General features: G+C 45.5%; 1 protein-coding gene and 1 long non-coding RNA gene across 2 annotated transcripts; one reads left to right on the forward strand and one right to left on the reverse strand.

Annotated features, from left to right (window-relative positions):
- LOC148004738 (uncharacterized) lies at positions 1–1,051 on the forward strand. The gene is made up of 2 exons (XR_015625433.1): positions 1–372; positions 922–1,051. It is a non-coding gene; the product is annotated as an uncharacterized LOC148004738 (long non-coding RNA).
- A 1,202-nt stretch (positions 1,052–2,253) lies between these two features.
- Positions 2,254–15,715, reverse strand: Inhbc (inhibin subunit beta C). The gene is made up of 2 exons (NM_022614.2): positions 15,310–15,715; positions 2,254–3,829 (listed from the first exon to the last, which is right to left on the reverse strand). The coding sequence occupies exons 1-2, from the start codon at positions 15,620–15,622 to the stop codon at positions 3,087–3,089; spliced, it is 1,056 nt and encodes a 351-aa protein (NP_072136.1). The 5' UTR covers positions 15,623–15,715; the 3' UTR covers positions 2,254–3,086.
- Between the last annotated feature and the right edge of the window lie 6,664 nt (positions 15,716–22,379).

Raw genomic sequence — 22,379 nt, forward strand, 5'->3', positions numbered from 1 at the left:
AAGAATCCTGGGGACAGGGATGGAGCTGCAGGAGAGTGGAAAGATGGCGGATATGCGTCCCAGGCTCCCTTAGGATCCTGCCTCTCTCACAGTGGACAGGAGCTGGTTCCTCTGCTCTTTTGCCTCACTACTGCCAGAGAGCAGAAAAGGTCCTCAGGGCTACACCCCTATCGCCCTTGACACGTGGCAATGGAGCCAGATGTCAGAGGCCAGACTTCTAGAAACTCGGGGTACCATGGAGTGGAGAAGAGGAAGAAAGAATTAGGAGACACTTCTACCCACCTGCATTTCTCCCCAGGCCCTGAACCATTTTGGAGAGTTTTGGCTACTGCTCCCTAGAGAACCCAGTCCTCTCTCTGTTGGTTGCTTCAGGTGAGTGACAGCCTGCTCACCCCTAGAGTATGGCCCATGAGATTGCAAGTGCCTGTCCCTGGTGGTGCCTATGAGGCCTTGTGCCAGGAAACAGACTCAGGGGAAGTCACAAGAAGTGGCTGTAGGAGACACCGACGCCACCTTCCCCAGCCCCTCTGTCTGGTGCCCATGGCTTCTAGCTCTTCCCACCCTCTTTGCTGTTGCGCCTGGCCCGGTCCTACCTCCCCACTGACACTTACGTCAGAACCTAGCTATAAATAAGATCTTAGCATCTTAGTCACTTTCCCCAAGAAGTGCTTCCAGGTTATAAATACCCAGGCATCTGCCACACTGCCCGCCTTGCCACCAGGCTGGGGGCTGGGGGTAGCATCGGGCTTGAAAGTGGGGAAGGAAAAGAAGAAGCAGAACCACTTATTTGCCCAAATGAGAACAGTCTGAAGGATTCTATAGGTTGGGGATTCGGGGAGAAGATGTGGAGAAGATGACAGAGCCTGCTCTCTCTCTCTCTCTCTCTCTCTCTCTCTCTCTCTCTCTCTCTCTCTCTTTCAGCAAAAAAGCAGAGCCAAAGAAGACAGAAAGTGAATAACACGGATGCGTGCTTATTTTTAAGTGTGCTATTTTGTTCCTTTGCAGCATCCTCTGAGAAATCTTTCACTAAAATACTGCTTTCCTACACTGATGAGTTGTTTGCCCCCAACTTAAAATTCTGCCCATCGGGTGAGTGTCTCACTCTGCCCTGCCCCAGTCTTAGTCCTAGACCCTGAAACTGTCAGTATAAGGGAAGGAATTGGACCTGAGAGAGGGATAAAAGTGGGACACATTGACAGAAGGAAGAGGAAGAGACACTATGGATCTCTTTAGATGGAGGACGGACAAGTCAAAGGTGGGAAACCCCACAGCTCCGACTCGCAGCTCCCCCAAAGATCCCTTGAAGGCTTTCTCTCCTGCATTTCCATTACAGGGACCTCTTACCTGGTGGGAGGGGCTTAGATGCTGAGCAAACACAGACATTACATTTCCCAAAGGACACATGGGTTTTGCGCAAAGCTAGCCTTGGGCTGCAGACAATATCGACCCCATGGTTCAGGGCTGTCCAGCCAAAGGGGTGGTGAGGAAAGAAAGGCAAAGGTCAAAGAGCACCAGATCTGGAATAAATGTGCCCTCTCGTTATCTGAGGCCTTCCTCTTCTTGTTCCCACTCAGGCCTTCAGGCAGGACCCTTGGCAAAGCTCTAAGAGGGAGTCAAAGGGAGATGAAGTCAAAGGGAGGTGAGGCAGAGTTCCAGCAACCAGCTCTGACAATGCCTCTGCCTCCCAAGCCTGTGGCTTGGAGTGAGCACAGAGGGAGATGAGATCCAGGCAAAAGCAGGCTCATTATTAATCATGAAACCACTGAAAGGTAGATCTGAATGGAGGGTGGAGGGAGACAAAGGAAGAAGGGGCAGCCTCGGGGAGGAAGAGGCATGAGGTATGGGACAGATGAGAAAACCTGGCCGGAGGGGTCCATGTGAAGAAAGCTCCAATGGTCCAATGATCTGGGGTATCAGGGCACATCCTGATAGGGGACGGGGACCCTTTGAGCTATCTTAAGAGAGAGTTACAGAGTTGTAGGTAGGGTTAAGGGAACCAACAGAAATGATGCTCAAAGCTAGGCATGGTGGGGAAGACCATTAATCCTAGCAGAAGAAGGTAAATCTCTGTGAGTTTTAGGCAAGCCTGGTCTACATTGTGAATTGCAAAAAAAAAAAAGGATGTTCAAACACCAGGGACTAGAGAGCAGAGATGCCATCAGGACTCCTTTGTGTCGAAACAATGATGTGAGTTGGACACAGTATGGCATGGTTACACGAAGCCACAGCCTGAAAATACATGGGGAGCAGACATAGGAAATATTCTTTTATTCTCCCTTCTTGTACTTTGTGACAAGGTCTTAACAGCATAGCCCAGGCTAGCCTACAGCTAGTTGGTCTCAACCTTTCGATAGATCTCCTCCTGCCTCAGTCTCTCAAGTGCAGCGTTTGAATTACACATGTATGTCACTGTGCCTAATGGAGTTTTTCCGTGTATCATCCTGGGATTTTGTTTCCAACCTGAGTCTCCCTTTGGTCAAGTTCAGTTGGGTAGGAGAGTTCAGGTGATGAGTCTTGGTATGCCACCCACCAGGGCAGAGGAGGGCAGAGAACTCTGGAAGCTGTGCAGACAGCATTTAGCAGCACATCTGGGTGAGGGTCTCGAGATCTGAGAGCTGCGCCTTGCTTTGGAAGACAGCGGTATAATCTTTAGTGAAGCTGAGGAAAGGACTCTTGGGAGAGCCATAGAATTCAAGAGGAGATACTAAGGCACGTCATCTCGGTGGGAGCCTCAGGTGGCAGGTCAGGGAGGCAGAGTAGGTGACATAGTTGACTAAGGGTGAACTAAGGATGTGTTTGCTGGAAATGAAATGATACTGCTTGTGGTTGGCAGTGGATTAGCCCCTGGCCTAGCTGAAGATGTGGGTATACTGGGTCAACCATGTCCAAGGGGAGAGAAAGGCTGTTGATCATGAGTGACTCCCTTTAGAGGTGGATCTCCTGGAGTCAACGGAGGGATGTCTGTATGCTTAGAAAGAAGGCGCTTACTTTCTGGACAGAAGCCAGAGCAGAGTCACCCCGTCCTGGGGAAGGCCGCTCTACCTCAGGCTGCTGCTCTACCTCAGGCTGCCTATATCACACATAAGCTAACTGCACCCACAGGCCTCTACCACCATGTCAGGTATATCCGTCTTGACAATGTTGCTGTCCCTGTCATAGTAGAGCAAAGACAGAGGGCGCCGAGACGTAGGCACGCAGCATGAGCCCCTGCGGGCAGTGCCAGCATCTGTGTTGGCTTTGAGCAGATTCAGCACTGCAGTGTGAAAGGACGCAGAGATGCCAGGCATGCCTGCCACATGTAGTGGGCACTGCCCAGTGCAGAAGTTCATGGCATAGCCTTCGGGCTGGATGATCCAGTCATGCCAGCCAATCTCACGGAAGTCCACAAAGAACTCTTGCCGACAGCACATCCTGGACAGCCCCTGGCAGTTGATACCTCGCCGGCGTACCCGATGCTTGCCTTCAACTCTTACCTGGGCTGCCACAAAAGGCCTGTGGGAAACCCCATCCAGGATCAAGGAACTGTGGGCCAGCTGACTTTCTGGCACCAGCTCCAGAGTGAGGTGCCCCTGACTGCAAGCAGCTTGAGCTTCGGGTCCTAGGAGAAGCTGGTACCAGCCACTGGCATCCACCTGCAGCATGTACTGGCTTGTCAAGGTGAGGTTGGTGTCATATGGCCTTAGCACAAGAACTCTTATATTCATGGTCTGGGTGGTGTTGGGAGGGAGCTGCATGAAGAACATGAAACGGGTCTGCAGGACCTCCACACCACCAGTAGTTCTATCAGAGAAATGGAATTCAAGACGGGTTTGGTTGATGTTGGAGAGGCCTGTGAACATCAAAAGGCACAGTGAAGTCATTGCAGCCTTCGGACGGTCAGCTCTACCAGCCCTGCCTCTATTCTCAGCATACCTTTCTTCTCCCATAGTTTGACACCATGCAGCCCAAGATAGCCTTAAACTCAATATGCAGACAAGGACAACCTTGAACTGATGGTTACCCTGCCTCTATTTCCAGAATGCTGGGCTTACAGGCTTAAACACACACACACACACACACACACACACACACACACACACACACACACCCCTCCCCAGGCATACACATATACCCACACACACACAGACACACACACCTACACACACAGACACATACCTACACACAACCATACCCATACACACACAGACATGCCACTGTGTAGCATCACTATACCCAGTTTTTGTTTAACTTTTTTTAAAGATTTATTTATTTATTATATATGAGTACATTGAAGCCGTTTTCAGACACACCAGAAGAGGGCATCAGATCTCATTACAGATGGTTGCGAGCCACCATGTGGTTGCTGGGATTTGAACTCAGGGCCTCTGGAAAAGCAGTCAGTGCTCTTAACCGCTGAGCCATCTCTCCAGCCCATTGTTTAACTTTATTTTAGTTTTAACTGGTTATTTTGTGTGCTTGTGTATGTGTATATGTGTGTGGGAGTGGAAGCACACATATGATAGCATACATGTAGCAGTCAGAGGGAGTTACAGATAACTGTGAACCATCGTGTGAGTTCTGGGAATCAAACCCAGTCCTCAGGAAGAGCAGCCAGTGCTCTTAACTACTGAGCCATTTCTCCATTTCCTGTATTTATTTGATCCTCCTGTCTCTATATTCTAATCTCTAGGGTTATAGGTGTGTGACACCACATCTGTTTTCTCGTAATAGTGTGAATGAGTGTGTGTGTGTGTGCGCGTGTGCATGTGTGTGTGCATGTGTGTGTGGATGTGTGGATGTGTGCATGTGTGTGTGTGTGCATGTGTAGTCCAGAAGAGGTTGTTGGATCTACTGGAGCTGGAGTTGGGACACCAGATATGAGTGCTGGGAACTGAACTTGAGCAATAACTGATTTTTTTTTTTTGATGCTAGGTTTCTCTCACTATGTAGCCCAGGCTTTCCTGGAACTCACATTGTAGACCAGGCTGGCTTGAAACTCATAGATCCACCTGCCTCTGCCTCCTGAGTGCTGGGATTAACAGCTTAGCCATGACTCCAGCTCTGAAAAGAAGATGTACTAATGAATACCTAAAAGTCGAGTGGCTTTGGAACTGAGTGGAAGAGAAAAGAATTTGAAGAAGGAGGTTAAAGAATACCCTAGATTTCCATCAAGTATAGAGGGCAGTTCTGGGAAGGGATCAAAAACTGGAGAATTGTCAGGAGGCAGAGTTAGGCAGATTTGAACTCGGAGAGTTCAAAACCAATCCGAAACATAGCAAGTTTCAGACCGACCAGGGCTGCATAGTAAGACCCTGTTTGTTTGTTTGTTTGTTTGTTTGTTTCTTCCCTCCTCCCCCTCCTCTTCCTCCTCCTCTTCTTCTCCTCCCTTCTTCCTGCCTCTGCCTCCTGAGTGCTGGGCTAAAGGCATGTTCCACCACACCCGGCTGTAAGATCCTGTTTCAAAAACCAAACCAAACACTCAACAAAAAAAGTGGAGACTCATAAAGTCTGATGCTTCTTAGAGATGAGTTGAATGGTTAAAACTACAGCAATAATAGAGGAGACTGGAGAAATGGCTCAGAGATTAAGAGCAAAGATGCTTTCCCAGAGGACCCGAGTTCAATTCCCAGTGTACACATGGCGACTCATAATCATCTATGACTTCAGTGGGAATCCAATGCCCCTGCTGGCCTCCGAGAACACCAGACATTCATGTGGTGCACAGACATATGTGCAGGTAAAATACCCACACGCATAAAACCTTAGAAGTTGGTGGTGGAGCCAGGCATGAAAGCATATGTTTATGACCAACCCCAGCACTTGAGAAGCCGAGGAGAGAGACTGTTGTGGGCTTGAGCCCAGTCTGGACAATCAAATGAGGCTTTTTCCCAGGGTGGGGTGGGATGAAGTGGAGGGAATGTTAGTAGAAATAGGGACGGAAAAAGAATTGTGTTAGAACCTCAGATGGAAACAAGAATGGCTGATATCGTGCTGGGAACTGGAGTAAAGCCCATTTCTGTTACAAAGGAGCCATTAGCTTGGCTGAACTGTCATAGGGTCTTGGGACAAACGTAAAAGAAGGGAGGGGAATTTGGATCACCTGTCAGTCCTTAGCTGGGACCAGGTGGAGAAGAGGTAAGTGTAATAATCATCTGGTGGGAAAATGTCATCGCGATCTTTCTGTTTAGTTTTGCTCTTTTTCTTTTTTTTTCTTTTTAAAGATTTATTTACTTCACATATATGAGTACACTGTAGCCATCTTCAGACACACCAGAAGAGGGCATTGGATCCCACTACAGATGGTTGTGAGCCACTATGTGGTTGCTGGGATTTGAACTCAGGACCTCCGGAAGAGCAGTTGGTGCTCTTAACCGCTAAGCCATCTCTCCAGCCCAAAGGTCATCATGTCTTCCGTGTCCGGGAATCAAATCCAGGTTTCCCACGAGACAGGTGGGGATACTACTATACTAACGAGGACCTAGTTTTGCTTTTTTTTTGAGACGCAGTCTCATGTGGTCTAGAACTCACTATGTAACAGAGGTAACACCGAAGTCCTGATTGTCAGGCCTCAGTGTTGGTGTTACAGGCGTGTGCTGGGTCACTAATGGGGAGGGGCGCAGGGCTTACCATGTGCAAGGCAAGGCCTCCTTCACTGAATGCACCTACACTTGCTTTCTCTCCAGGATTTCCTTCGTGCCTTCAGAGCAAAAGTTCTTTAAGCTCTCCAAGGCCTTCCACCTTCAGTTTCCTTTAACTCTGTGCTAAAAGGTACCCTTAGCTGTACTCGTGAGTCGTCATCAACATAGTCCTTATGTGAGTGATTCTCATATAGCTAGGTCAGGTCAGTTTGCATATGGAGACTGACCCTAAGATTCAGGTTATCACGGAATTCACGCCTACATTTATAACTGCTTAACAGTGGCATACGGATGTCTGGCCAGCACATCGAGGGCCTCTAACCAGAGGATCACCGTTTCTCTCACCAATCATCCCATTTTTCTGTATGTGACTCTTACCAATGGGATGACTCCTTGCCTTGCCTCCACGAACCCTGAGATTGCCTCCTTCCCACTTCTGGTCCCTCACCTGAGTGATTCTAAAGAGTAGTTAACACTATCATTTTTACCATTTTTTTTTTTAGGGGTGAGATTTTGATACAGGTTCTTGCTATGCAGACAAAGATGGCCTGTAAATTTTTCAGTAGCCAAGGCCTGGAATTCATGATGCTACCTGCCAGGGGTTAGGAAGGGTGTGTACCAGCACACCTGCCTGGACCTGCCTTTATTTTTCCATTACAACATTATCTCTCACCCTCCCTACTGAGGTATCTTTTTCTCAAATGAAGGAGCCTCTGCCTGCTTAGTTCTGGTATTACAGTTGTGTGCCATAGCGTCTGGCTTTTGTTTGATCTTTGTAGTGCTGGAAACTGATGGCTAAATTCTATTGATGGATCGCTCACCCAGCATGTACGAAGCCTGGGGTTCCATTCCCAGCATCAAATAAAACAAGATGAGTTGTTCTACATCCATAAAATCCCAGTACTATGGAGGAGGTGGGAGCAGGACAATCAGACCTTCAAGGTCATCCTCAGGTATACAGGGAGTTCAAGGCCAGCATGGGATACAAGAGACATTGTTGCAAAAACAAAAACAAGGGCTAGAGAGGTGGCTCAGTGGTTAAGAACACTACTTGTTTTTCCAATAGACTCAAGCTCAAATTCCAGCACCCATATCAGGTGGCTTGCAACCATCTGTAAGTCCAGCTCTAAGAGATTCTGCCCCCTATGACTTCTATAGGCACTTACACTTAAATGCGCGCATGCACACACATTCAATTAAAAACAATAAAGATGAAATCTAACAAATAAGGGGAAAAGATCAAGAACAAGAAAAGAGTAGTGCATCGTTGGTTCCCAATGACCAGTGCCTTTACACATTCATAACTTTATACAGCACTTTCTTATATAGTTTCTGGAGTTGCAGTGGGTTAGCCAGTGAGGCATTAACAAGCAGTTTGATAACAATTTATACACTGAGATCTTGGGTTCTTAAGAGCCAGAGGCAATGGTTTAAATGACGCGAAACCCTTCAGAAAGAGGGCCTGTGGGATCCGGGATCATCGCAGACATTCAGGTCCCATCTGGCCCTCAGCAGACTGTAGTGGGTTTAGTGGTCTCAATTATACCACCTGGCTCAAAAAAAACTGTCCAGTCAAACTAAGTCAGGACAAAAATCGCAAGAAAAATGAACTGCCATAAGACAATTTGGAATGCTAAGTGTGACGGCTCATGCCTGTACTCCTTGTAGTTTGGAAGCTGAAGCAGGAGGATTTTCGGAAAGTCTGGGTCATCCTCACCCTACAGAGTGAGATTCTGAAAAGCAAACTAAGACAAACCCCCCCCCCAAAAAAAACAAACAAACAAACAACCAAACAAAAAACCAATGTTAAAAATATAAAAAGAAAAAAGTTGGTATGTTGGGGCTGGGGTGTAGTTTAAGCATCAGAGTGGTGACCGAGTGTGTGTGGTAAATGGGACTAACTGCCAGGACTACAACCGAACAAAGCCCCCAGACAGCAATGGCAGCAGCTGACTGTTTCATGTTTCATGTAATATTAATAGTTCACAGAAATAGGAATTTGTATCAGAAGTGGGGTGCTGCCACCATAACCTTGTCTCGTTCACCCTGGGACTCAGGGGCAGGCAAAGTTAGGAAAGAAAGAAGAGCCTGTTAGCAAAGACGGAAAATAAAGAGGTTGCCGTGGAACTTGGAGACAGAGGGACTCAAGTTTTCAGTTGTCTATCACCTGTGGTAACTTGGAAGCCAGAAACCATTTCTAACTAACTTGTGACTTTAGCTAGAGAGATTTCCTGGCAGGATGCTGAAATCATCCTATTTTAGCTTTCTGTGATGAAGCATTTCAGGACACATGTGCTGGAGATGGGGGTGGGGGAGGATGGGGGTGGGCAGGGAGCCAGGAGCAGTGATTCACACTTTGTAATTCTTGTAGCATTTGGGAGGCTGAGGCAGGAGGACTGCTGTGAGTTTGAGGTCAACCTGGACTACTTAGTGAGTTCTAGGACAGCCTGGACCACAGCATGAAGCCCTCCTTCAGAGAAACAAAACATAACAATCACACACAGACACACACACACACACACACACACACACACACACACACACACACAAAACCTACTCAGTTTCCCAGCAGAATTTAGAGAAAATATTTCGAAAAGTACTTGTAAGATGGAAAAATAAAATTCTTTTTTTTTTTCCTTTTTGGCTGACTCCATGATTATTAAGAGCCTATGCTCTTGAAGAAGAAGACCTGGGTTAAATTCCCAGCAAATACATCCAGTGTCTCACAGCTGACTGTAGCCCCAATTCCAAGAGATCTGATACCCTCTGACCTCTATATAGTATATATAAACTTAGGCACACACATGCACATAATTAGTAGATAAACTTTTTTTTTCTTTTTTTCGGAGCTGGGGACTGAACCCAGGGCCTTGCGGTTGCTAGGCAAGTGCTCTACCACTGAGCTAAATCCCCAACCCCTAGATAAACTTTTTTTTTCTAGATAAACTTTTTAAGGGTTATTTTTCCTTCCTTCCTTTCTCTCTCTCTCTCTCTCTCTCTCTCTCTCTCTCTCTCCCTCCCTCTCTTTCTCTCTTTCTCGCTCTCTCTCTCCCTCCCTCTTTTTCTCTCTTTCTCTCTTTCTTTCTATTTTTCTCTCTTTCATTCCTTCTTTCTTTCTTTGAGACAGGATTTCTCTGTATAGCCTTAGCTGTCCTGGAACTCACTCTGTAGACCAGGTTGGCCTCAAACATAGAGATCCATGTGCCTCTGCCTCCCAAGTATGTGCCACCTTGCCAGGGCAAAAGATTCTTAAAAAATAACCTGGGGTTGGGGATTTAGCTCAGTGGTAGAGCGCTTGCCTAGGAAGCACAAGGCCCTGGGTTCAGTCCCCAGCTCTGAAAAAAAGAACCAAAATAAATAAATAAATAACCTTAGGGACTGGAGAGATGGCTCAGTGTTAAGAGCACCGACTGCTCTTCCAGAGGTTCTGAGTTCAAATCCCAGCAACCATATGGTGGCTCACAACCATCTGTAATGGAATCTGATGCCTTCTTCTGTGTGTCTGAAGACAACTACAGTGTACTTATAATAAATAAATAAATCTTAAAAAAATAACCTCAGGACAAAAAAAATCCAAAAAATTTCTTGTTGACTATGGGTGGCTGGATCTCTAAGTTCAAGTCCAGCCTGGTCTATATAGAGTTTCAGGAGGTCAGCCAGGGCTGCATAGTGAGACCCTGTCTGTGATGGTTTGAACAGGAATGTCTCCATAGACTCATGAGTTTGAATATTTGGCCCATAAGAAGTGGCACAATTAGGAGGTTTGGCCTTGTTGGAATAGATGTGGCCTTATTGGGGGATGGGCTTTGGGATCTTATATGATGAAGACCTATGCACAATGGGACAGTCTCCTGCTGCCTGTGGATCAAGATGTAGATAGAACTGTGAGCTCCTCCACACTATCTCTGTGTGAAGGCTGCCACACTTCCCATCATGACAATAATGGACCAAGCCTCTGAAACTGTAAGCCAGCAAAGTGTTTTCCTTCATACAAATTGCTGGGCTGGAGAGATGGCTCAGTGGTTAAGAGCACTGACTGCTCTTCCAGAGGTCCTGAGTTCAAATCCCAGCAACCACATGGTGGATTACAACCATCTGTAGTGGCATCTGATGCCCTCTTATGTGTGTCTGAAGACAGAGTGTACACACACAATAAATAAATCTTAAAAAAAAAAAAAGAATTACCATGGTAATAGTGTCTTTTTACAGCAATAGAAACCCTAACTAAAACACTGTTTCAAAAATATAATAATATCAATAACAACAACAAGAACCCAGGGCACTGGTGGTGGAACATAGAATAAAGGCTTGGACAAATAAATGGGGAAGACGGAAAACCCTTTGCTAAGATCCCACACCTCGCTAAGATCTAAAATTCATTTGTTTATTTACTTACATATTTGGTTTTCTGAGACAGAGTTTCACTATGTCATCTCAAACTCAGAGACCTCAGTTTCTCAAGTGCTGGGGTTACAGGTGTGAAATCCCTGCTGGCTTGTGGTTGGTCCTGATGGGCGAGTGTTATATCTGATTGAATAGACTGTTCAGAGATCCATGGAGTCTTCTTTTAAATTTAGTTTATTTTTTAGTTTTTAATTTATTGATTGGTTGATTGGTTGGTTTTTTGAGACAGGGTTTCTCTGTGTAACAAAGCACTAGCTGTCTTGGAATTCGTTCTGTAGATCAGGCTGTCCTCGAACTCACGGAGATTTGCCTGCCTCTGCTTCCTGAGTGCTAGGGTTAAAGGCTAAGCTGTAACCACCCAGCTCATTTAGTTGGTTAAGAAAGGATTTTTAAAAGATTTATTTATTTATTATATATTAATACACTGTAGACACACCAGAAGAGGGTATCAGATCTCATTACAGATGGTTGTGAACCATCATGTGGTTACTGGGATTTGAACTCAGGACCTCGGGAAGAGCAGTCAGTGCTCTTAACTACTGAGCCATCTCTCCAGCCCAAGATTTTTTTTTAAATACAAATTCAATCATGAGCATCTAAGGCAGGGGAGCATAGGCAAGTTTGGTACCCCGAGAGGGCCATTTTGGTTTTAGTTATACACACACCTGTAGGACCCCCATCCCTTTATTTGTGCTGGACTACAAGTTCTCCCATCCTTGAACAATGGTATGAGTTCCCCGGCCCCTGATAACACTCAAATCCAGAGAGTTTCTATTCAAATATATTCCCAATGTATTCAGGTCTGAAGAATGGAAGGGCTGATGGGACTGGTTTTGGGTACACACACAGTAGGGCAAGACTGTTCTCTATCTAATAACAGTGACCTTTTAGAGAGGATCCTCTATTTTCCATCTGATGCCTGCGCATAATCGGTGTGCTTATGATTATAATCAGATTCATTATGGGAAGGGGCCCGGGCAGTAGGAAAGTGAATGTCTAATGTAGTAATCAAGATAGTGAGCTTATAGACAACATCCCTTAGGAACCAACTCCTCTCTTTGAACCTCACAAAAGGAAACCCCAAACAATAGCTGGAGCCTGAGTGTCCTTCGTCATGTGTCTTAGGGTTTTACTGCTGTGAACAGACACCATGACTAAGTCAACTCTTAGAAGGACAACATTTAGTTGGGGCTGGCTTACAGGTTCAGAGATTCAGTCCAGCACCATCAAGGCAGGAACATGGCAGCGTCCAGGCAGGCATGGAGCAGGAGGAGCTGAGAGTTTTACATTTTCATCTGGAGACTGCTAGGAGGAGACTGGGTTCCACTCAGCTAGGACAGGGTCGGGGGTAGGGGGTGGGGGGGTGTCTTAAAGCCCACACCCACAGTGATGCACCTACTCCGACAGGGTCACACCATCTAATAGTGCCACTCCCTGGGTCAAGCATATGCAAACCATCATATCTTGTGATCCAGTTATCCCCATTTAATCCATGCTATCGATTTGCCCCAAATAAATTATCTTACTTCTTTTGCAAATCTGTGTGAACCTTTATTTTTAATCACTTGGATAAGAACCTGGAAACACCTGGCTCACACCCCAGCCTCCAGTAGCACATTGGAGAAAGTGAGACCCAGGCTTAAGAAAGTATAGCCAAGTGGTGATGGTGGTGCATGCCTTTAGTCCCAGTGTTCGGGTTGGGGGAGGGGGCAGAGGTAGGCCAGGTCTACAGAGTGAGCTCCAGGACAGAGAAACCCTGTCTCAAAAACAAAAAACAAAGCGAAACAAAAACAACCAAAGCAAAACAAAACAAAAAGCAAAGTAGGCTCAGGTTTTTCAAGAGAAACTTGCTGAGCTCATGGTCTTAAAGAAAAATTTAAGTCAAGGGAGCGCCAGATGGGACTGAAAGGGATACAGATAATTGAAAAGAGGGAGCTAAAGGCATCAGTCAGTAGAGTGCCTGTCGTCCACATGCAAAGGCACAAAATGAAAAGGGAAAGAGTCTGGGCACCTTTCATCCCAGAGCTGGGGAGACAGAGCAGGTGGATCTCTATGTGTGAGATGTTAGATGCCACCTTGGTCTACAAAGTGAGTTCCAGGCCAGTCAAGGACTACAGAGTGAGACTCTAGCTCAAATAAATAAATAGATAGATAGATAGATAGATAGATAGATAGATAGATAGATAAGGTGGATAGACGGATGGATAGATAGATAGATAGATAGATAGATAGATAGATAGATAGATAGATAGATAGATAGATAGATAGATAGATGGCAAGCATAGAGGTCTCTCTGCACTCACTTGCAAACCCAGCCCATATCTTGTTTAAAAGTAAGGACGTTTTTTAAGTAGAGAGCTAAGAGCTGTGACTGTTGACCTAGGAGCCAGAGCTCTGCACAGAGCAGAATCAGGCCCAACCAAGGACATTATCTATATAGACCAAGATATGTGCCGGGCAGGAAATTAGGACTTTTATGGATTGGTGCTGGGCTTGGTGACCCACACTGTCCTAGCATTTAGGCAAGAGGATCCCAAGACTGAGGCCAGCAAGAGCAGTCAGAGAGGGAGGTGTTTAGGAGCCAGTAACCGCTCTGTGATCCATTCCCCAAAGCCATCTGAAGGAGAATGTCTGTTTGCTGTTACCGTGCCTCTGTCTTAGCCTCAGCATGGCATTAGGAGGGAGGGAGGAAGGAAGATATAACCTATTTCTAGGACATTGGCAGTAATGCGTTAGTAAATGTTTAACAGCTGATCTCCGGGAGGGGGGAACTTTAAAGCCCTGATTTACAGTAATTTCTCTATTATAAATTCTTCTGTGGGGTCCAAATTCAAGGTTCTAATGTGGTATAAGTGAACCCAGGTATGTTCACCGTCAGCTGTCCTAAGTCCCATGAGCCTGTTTTAGGACACCACCGGGGATCACTGGGGAAAAAAGTCCCAGAGAAGCTGAATGACTCTGATTTAGGTGACAAGACCATGGGCCTCAAACCTGAGGCTGATGGTACAATGGATGGGAAAGTGACATAGAAGAATCCAGAGGGGGTGACAGTATTTTGTTTGTTGCTATGTTGTCTGCCCCCAGGGAACACAGCTCCTGGTTTGCATGGTTTTACCCAGTTCCATCCCACCCTGATTCTGGACTTAGCCACAGTGACATGCTTTGTCAATGGAGCAAAGGTAAATGAAGTATATGTAGAAGCTGGATAATCATTTACACTGAAATCGCTCTCTTGGAATCCAGCTGCCATGTTTTAAAATGGGTTGGTTTAGAATGATCAGAGGCTTCGTGGGAAAAGGCTGCTGTGGATTTTTAAAACTTATTATTTATTTTATTTTTGCTTTGTGTCTCCTCAAAATTCGCTTGTCTGCAATCCCAGTGTTTGGGAAGCTAAGGCAGGAAGATTCTAAGTGTTTGGCCAACCTGAGCTATATTATGAGTTTCAAGCCAGCAGGGCTATGTAAGGAGACCCTGTGTCAAAAAAAGAAAAAACAAATAATGTTGAAATCGGAAGCCCAAAGTTACAGTATCAGGAGGTGTAGCCTGTGGAAGGCTACTAGGTCATGAGGGCGGAGTCCTGGAGAGGGGATTCCGGTCAGAGAGTTCCCTCTTGTCTGTCTGCCATCATGTGACGATTCAGAGAGAAGAGAGTCTTCCTGGAAGGAGCTGAGCCTTCTCTATTTCCTGCCCCTTCCTAGTTCTTACCATTCTTAAGACTTTATATTATATTAACCCATTTAAGTCTCTAAGCTAGCTTCTCATTATTCTCATTTACGAGTGAGAAAACTGACTATTAACTACCCAGGTCACTTAGCTAATAAGTGGCTCTGAAAGATTGGGAGCCCAGGTTCTGTGGCTGCATAATTTCTGCTGGGTCTTGAAGGGAAAAGAGAGTAGTGCTAATCAGGGGAAAGCTAGGAGCTGGTAGGAGCGCGGTGGGGAGCGTTGTCTTCCAGACCAGAGAGCAAGTGAGCTTGCAGTAGCTTCTAAGATTTCTAAGATTTTCTCATCTTCTCTCCAGCTCTCTCCACTATGGAAGTGATTCTTTCCTTTGCCTTTTTGTTCGTTTATTTTCTAGACAGAATTTCTCCGTGTGGCCGTGACTGGCCCGGAACTTGGTCTGTAGACCAGGCTGGCCTTGAACTCAGAGAGACACCTGCCTCTGCCTCCCAAGTGCGGGCATTCAAGGTGTGCTCCCCACCTCCCAGCTGAAGTCAGAAGTGAACCTGAGAGGAGATCTCCTTCCTAGGGTCAGATTTGGGGGTAGAGCTGTGGACCATGGACCTACCTGTGTCAGCAAAGCTGATGATCTCATATTCTTGTCTCTGGTCATGCTCCAACAGGGTTTCCGCTCGAGTCCCACGGAGGCGCCGCAGCGCGGTCTTGAGGGCCTCTCTGGACACAGGCCGACTGAGTATGGGGCGCTGGCTGAGGTGCAGCTTGTCCAGGATGCTTTTCTTGGCCAAATCGAGAAGGAGCTCCCGATGGCTCTCCAGGTCAAAGGTGGCACCCCAACATGCTGGACATGGACCATCAGTTTTGAGGTTCACTACTGTGGCTAGAGTCAGGAACAGAAGAGCCAGGAGCAAGGAGGAGGCCATTGCTGGAGGATGGTCTCCTTAAAGGACACAACGCCTGTGTTCAGGGTCTCAACGGGAGTAGCTTCAACTCTGTCCTGGCCACCAGGGACCCTGGGAGGAGTGTGCCTCCAGCTGGCATAACTCCTTTTTTTGTCAGAGATACAACGGCCAAACATCTGGCTTGAAAAATGAAGCCAGTACAGGTAGAACTTGGCAGTATGTTCGTGTGTGGTTAGTGAGAGTACAGAGGTGGGGGGTTGTGTGGGTTGTTTGAAGAAAGCAATGTCTACCTCCTGCTGCTGTTGGGAGATTGTGAGCCAAAAGAGCTGCCAGGACAAGGGGCAAAGGTTAGAGCCTTTCCACGAAGCACTGAGGGGAAAGGTGGTATGAGCAGAGGTTTTAAGATAATGCTAATTCAGAGACTGAAGTGGGACAATCACCAGAAGTCAGGATTTAACAGTCTCAAACAACAACAACAACAACAACAACAACAACAACAACACAGTGACTTTTGTGTGCGTGGTGTGTGGTTGAGTCAGATTTTCATTTAGCTCGGGCTTACTTTGAACTTCCTATACAGTGGAGGTTGGTTTTGAACTCCTGCGTCTGCTTCTCAAATCAGGTCTCACAGGCGTGGACTACCATGTCCACTTAAGAGTTGACTCTTTTTTATTGTTGTTTGTTTGTTTGTTTTTGAGACAGGATCTCATGGTATAGCCCTGGCTGGCCTGGAACTGGCTATGTAGACCCTCCTAGCCTTGAACTCTCAGAGATCCGCCTGTGTCTGTTTTGCAAGTGTTGAGAGTAAAGGTGTGTGATAACACACCTGCTTAAAGGGTGACTCAAAAAATATTTTTAAAAAGGCACTTCAAATTTGCCTCTTCCTCCTCCCTCCTCCTTTTGATCCTTTCCTCTCCTCTTCCTCCTCCCCCTCCTTTTCTTTCTGTTTCTTTTTTGTCTTTTGAGACAGGAACTAGCTCTATAGACCAGGCTGCAACTGCTGGATTAAAGGCACCGGCCACCATGCCCTGGCTTTTCTCTGCTTCTTCAAGTCCACCCCCCTCCATCTTCCTTCCTTGGAGCTCTCAGTCCAACTTTCTTTGTTAGTTCTGGTTGGTTTTTGCCCACTGAGTCACAGTTACCATCTAAAAGTTAAGGAAAGCAGAGAGAAAAAGAAACCTTCAAACCAGATGTTCTTAGTGTGCTCTCAGAAACAGGTGGGTGTATCAGAATTGTTGAGAAAACGATACATTTGCATGTCAGTTTCGCTGGTTGCAACTTACCAAGTGATCCTAGTTTGCCATAACATGCAAGGCTGTTGGTCCTCAACAGTCTCTTTTGAAGAGCCTTATTGAATACAGAGGCCAAGAGCTGACATAGATACAGTCACTGTGGGTGGTTACATAGTAATAACTCAGCTGAAGAGCTTGGTGGAAACTCGGAGAGCCTCAGGGTGAGCTAGAAGACACGGGGATTGCAGGAAAGCAAGGGGTAGGCTATCTCGAGAAATGGATGGATAGATGGAAATATGGACAGCCAGCCAGCCATGTAAGCGGAGACTGTGCTGAGCTGATGTCATGTGGACATTCAAGAGTTCTCTGCCTATTGGTCCCTCGATGGTGACAAGTTATCAAGACCATCTACCATAGCGTGGTCTGAGCCAGTGTGGGCTCACCCTCTTCCTGAGGGTGCTATGCTCATCAAGTTCATGGGTCTGACTTTCTAGTTAAAACTTTTCAAAACAATGTATTTGATTAGCAGTCACCTGTGTGTGTGTGTGTGTGTGTGTGTGTGTGTGTGTGTGTGTGTGTGTGTGTGATGCCGCCACAGGAATTCAGTAGAGATCTGTGAACAACTTACAGAAGTTGTTTCTTTCCAGTTTCCATGCTCATACCAGGGAATCCAACACTCAGGATTAGGCTTGGAAGCACATACCTTTACCTGGGAGCCATCTAATCCTTTACCTGCCTGCCCTCTAATGTTTTTTGTTTTGTTTGTTTTGCTTGCTTGTTTTGTTTTGAGACAAGATCTCACCATGTAATGCTGGCTGTCCTAGAACTCACTATGTAGACCAGGGTGGCTTTGAACTCAGAGAGAGATCTGCTTACTTCTGCCTTCTGACTGCTAGGATTAAAGCTGTGTGCCACCACACCTGGCTTGTTTTTTTAAACTTTTTTTTATTTCTTTTTTATTTTTTGAGATGGGTTTTCTCTGGCAGCCCTGGCTGTCTTGGAACTTGCTCTGTAGACCAGGCTGGCCTTGAACTCAGAGATTCACCTGCTTCTGCCTCTCCAGTGCTGGGATACCACTGCTCAGTTTACTTTTTATTTTTGTGTTTGGTTGCTTATATGTGTACCTGTGGACCACATGTGTGCCATGCAGTGCCTGTGGGGACCAGAAGAGGGCATCAGATTTCTCTGACACTGGAGTTAGAGCTGGTTGTGAGCTGCCATGTGGGTACTGGGAATCAAACCTGGGTCCTCTGGAATAGCAGTGGGTGCTCTTAACCACTGAGCCATCTTTCCAGCTCCCTTATAATGGTTTTAATATGTCCATGCATTTTTGTATTTCCAAGAGGATGCATGTGGTACCTTTTTTCTTGTAGGAATAATTTATTATTCCTATAATCTGTGTCTCCTGGTTCTCGTTGGACAGGTGATGGGGTCTACATGCACGCATGAGAAGCAAAGCCATTCTGCCTTCTCATATGCACTCAAAACTGCTGCTTTGTAAAAGTGTTACCCAGGACAAGATGGCCTGAACACCTTTGTCTTAGGGTTTTACTGCTGTGAAGAGAAACCACGACCAAGGCAACTCTTAGAAGGACAACATTTAATTGGGGCTGTGATGGTTTGTATATGCTTGGCCCTGGGAGTGCCACTATTTGGAGTTATTGCCTTGGAGTAGGAGTGTCACTGTGGGCGTGGACTTTTAGACTCTTTCCCTAGCTACCTGAAAGTCAGTCTTCCAGTACCAGCTTTCAGATGAAGATGTTGAACTCTTAGCTCTGTCTGCACCATGCCTGCCTGGATGCTGCCATGTTCCTGCCTTGATGTTACTGTATGGAACCTCTGAACCTGTAAGCCAGCCCCAATTAAATGTTCTCTTTTATTAGACTTGCCTAATAAACTTTTTACTTTATTTTTATTTGATGTGTATTTGTGGGTGTTTTGGCTTGCATGCATGTCTACCCTGAGGGTATCAGATCTTAGAGTTATATACTTGGAGTTATAAGATGTCATGTGACTGCTGGGATTTGAACCCTGGTCCTCTAGAAGAGCAGTCAGTGCTCTTATCTCTCTATCTCTCCAATCCCAGAAACCCAGACAGGGTCTTATTATATAGTTCTTACTGTCCTGGAGCTCTCTACGTAGACCAGGCTGGCCTTGAACTTACAGAGCTCCACCTGCTTCTACTTCCCAGGGGTTGGGATTAATGGTGTGTGCCACCATGCCTGGTGAATGTCGTCTTCTTTTTTTTTTTTTTTTCCGGAGCTGGGGACCGAACCCAGGGCCTTGTGTTTGCTAGGCAAGCGCTCTACCACTGAGCTAAATCCCCAACCCCTGAACGTCTTCTTTTTTAAATTACATTTTATTTATATTTTAAGATTTATTTATTTATTATATATAAGTACACTGTAGCTGTCTTCAGGTACACCAGAAGAGGGCATCGGATCTCTTTACAGATGGTTGTGAGCCACAATGTGGTTGCTGGGAATTGAACTCAGGACCTCTGGAAGAGCAGTCGGGTGCTCTTAAACACTGAGCCATCTCTCCAGCCCTATATTTTAAAAATATTGGGGTTGGGGATTTAGCTCAGTGGTAGAGCACTTGCCTAGAAAGCTCAAGGCCCTGGGTTTGGTCCCCAGCTCCGAAAAAAAGAAAAAAGAGAAAAAAAAAATATTTGGGGGGTTGGGGATTTAGCTCAGTGGTAGAGCGCTTGCCTAGCAAGCTTCAAGGCCCCGGGTTCGGTCCCCAGCTCTGAAAAAAAAATATTTGCTCATTTATTATAAGCATATGAGTACATTTCAGACACACTAGAAGAGGGCATCAGATCTCATTATAGATGGTTTTGAGCTACCATGCTGGGAATTGAACCCAGGACCCCTGGAAGAGCAGTCAGTGATCTCAACCACTGAGCCATCTCTGCAGTCCATGAACTTCTTTTTTTTTTTTTTTTTTTTCTTTTTTCTTTCTTTCTTTTTTTTTTTTTTTTTTTTCCGGAGCTGGGGACCAAACCCAGGGCTTTGCGCTTGCTAGGCAAGTGCTCTACCACTGAGCTAAATTCCCAATCCCCGTGAACTTCTTTTTAAAAAAGGTTTTTAAGGGGCTGGAGAGATAGCTCAGTGGTTAAGAGCATTGTCTGCTCTTCCAGAGGTCCTGAGTTCAAATCCCAGCAACCACATGGTGGCTCACAGCCATCTGTAATGAGATCTGATGCCTGCCCTCTTCTGGTGTGGTGGTGGTGAAGAGAGCAACATACATAAAATAAATGAATAAATGAATGAATAAATCTTTAAAAAAAAAGGTTTTTGAAATTTTAATTACACCATTTCTCCCCTTCTTTTTCCTCCCTCCAATCCTCCCATGGATCTATCTCTTTGGTTTCTTTCAAATTCATGACTTTTTTTTTTTTTATCTAATTACTGTTTATTTCTTAGATTTCCTTTTTTTTAATTGGATTTTTTAAAAATTTACATTTCAAATGCTATTCCATTTCCTGGTTTCCTGGACATAAGCCCCCATCCCATCCCCCTCCCTTCTACTATAAGGGTGTTCCCCTCCCCATCCACCCCCCGCTTCCCACCCACCCCCAACATTCCCCTACACTGGGGATCCAACCTTGGCAGGACCAAGGGCTTCTCCTTCCATTGGTGTCCAACAAGGCCATCCTCTGCTACATATGCAGCAGGAGCTATGGGTCTGTCCCTGTATAGTCTTTGGGTAGTGGTTTAGTCCCTGGGAGCTCTTGCTGGTTGGCATTGGTTGCAAGCCCCTTCAGCTCTTTCAATCCGTTCTCTAATTCCTCCAACAGGAGTCCTGTTCTCAGTTCAGTGGTTTGCTGCTAGCATTCGCCTCTGGCTGTGTCTTTCAGGAGACATCTATATCCGGTTTCTGTCAGCATGCCCTTCTTAGCTTCATCGATTTTTTTGTAGTCTTGGTGACTTTATATATATATATATATATATATATATATATATATATATATATATATATATATATATATGGGGCACATGTGGGGCAGGCTCTGAATAGCCGTTCCTTCAGTCACTGCTCCAAACTCTGCCTCCGTATCCCCTCCTATGCATATTTTTGTTCCCCCCCCTTTTTTCTTTTTTCTCTTTTCTTTTTTCTTTTTTCTTTTCTTTTTTTTTTTTTCAGAGCTGGGGACCAAACCCAGGGCCTTGTGCTTGCTAGGCAAGCGCTCTACCACTGAGCTAAATCCCCAACCCCTTGTTCCCCCTTTTTAAGAAGGAGTTTAGCATCCGCACTTTGGTCATCCTTTTTCTTGAGCTTCATGTGGTCTGTGTATTGTATCTTGGGTGATTTAAGCTTTTGGGCTAATATCCACTTATCAGTGAGTACATACCATGTATGTTTTTCTGTGATTGGGTTAGCTCACTCACGATATTTTCTAGTTCAATCCATTTGCCTCTGAGTGTCATGAAGTCGTTGTTTTTGATAGCTGAGTAGTATTCCATTGTGTAGATGTACCACATTTTCTGTATCCATTTCTCTGTTGAAGGGCATCTGGGATCTTACCAGTTCCTGGCTATTATAAATAAGGCTGCTATGAACATAGTGGAGCATGTGTCTTTGTTGTATGTTGGAGCATCTTTTGGGTATATGCCCAGGAGAGGTATAACTGGTAGTGGAATGTCCTGTTTTCTGAGGAACCTCTAGATTGATTTCCAGAGTGGTTGTACGAGTTTGCAAAACTACCAACAATGGAGGAGTGTTCCTCTTTCTCCACATCTGGCCAGCAGCTGCTGTCATCTGAGTTTTTTATCTTAGCCATTCTGACTGGTGTGAGGTGGAATCTCAGGGTTGCTTTGATTTGCATTTCCCTAATGACTAAGGATGTTGAACATTTCTTTAGGTGCTTCTCAGCCATTCAATATTCCCCAGTTGAGAATTTTTTGTTTAGATCTGTGCCCCATTTTTTAATAGGGTTATTTGGCTCTCTGGAGTCTAACTTTGTGAGTTCTTTGTGTATTTTGGATATTAACCCTCTATCAGTTGTAGGATTGGTAAAGATCTTTTTCCCATCTGTTGCCATTTTGTCTAATGACAGTGTCCTTTGCCTTACAGAAGCTTTGCAGTTTTTTGGGGTCTCATTTGTTGATTCTTGATCTTAGAGCATAAGTCATTGGTGTTTTGTTCAGGAAATTTTCCCCAGTGCCCATGTGATCTAGACTCTTCCCAACTTTTTCTTCTATTAGTTTTAGTGTATCTGGTTTTATGTTGAAGTCTTTGATCCACTTGGATTTAAGTTTTGTACAAGGCGATAAAAATGGATCGATTTGCATTTTTCTACATGCTAACCTCCAGTTGAACCAGCAGCATTTGCTGAAAATGCTATCTTTTTTTACACTGGATGGTTTTAGCTCCTTTGCCAAAGATCAAGTGACCATAGGTGTGTGGGTTCATTTCTGGGTCTTCAATTCTGTTCCACTGATCTACCTGCCTGTCTTTGTGCCAATACCATACAGTTTTTTTTTTTTTATCACTATTGCTCTGTAATACTACTTGAGGTCAGGGATGGTGATTCAACCAGA

The sequence above is a fragment of the Rattus norvegicus genome, chromosome 7 (genome assembly GCF_021556685.1).
Source record: "Rattus norvegicus strain SHRSP/BbbUtx chromosome 7, alternate assembly SHRSP_T2T, whole genome shotgun sequence".
NCBI classification, from domain to species: Eukaryota; Metazoa; Chordata; class Mammalia; order Rodentia; family Muridae; genus Rattus; species Rattus norvegicus.

What these genes read in the sequence shown, in the direction of transcription:
- Inhbc (NM_022614.2), bottom strand. Translation starts at nt 15,622, where the DNA reads ATGGCCTCCTCCTTGCTCCTGGCTCTTCTGTTCCTGACTCTAGCCACA. An exon ending in CATCAGCTTTGCTGACACAG is followed by an intron (nt 3,830 to 15,309) that starts GTAGGTCCATGG and finishes TGATGTTCACAG; the next exon opens with GCCTCTCCAACATCAACCAA.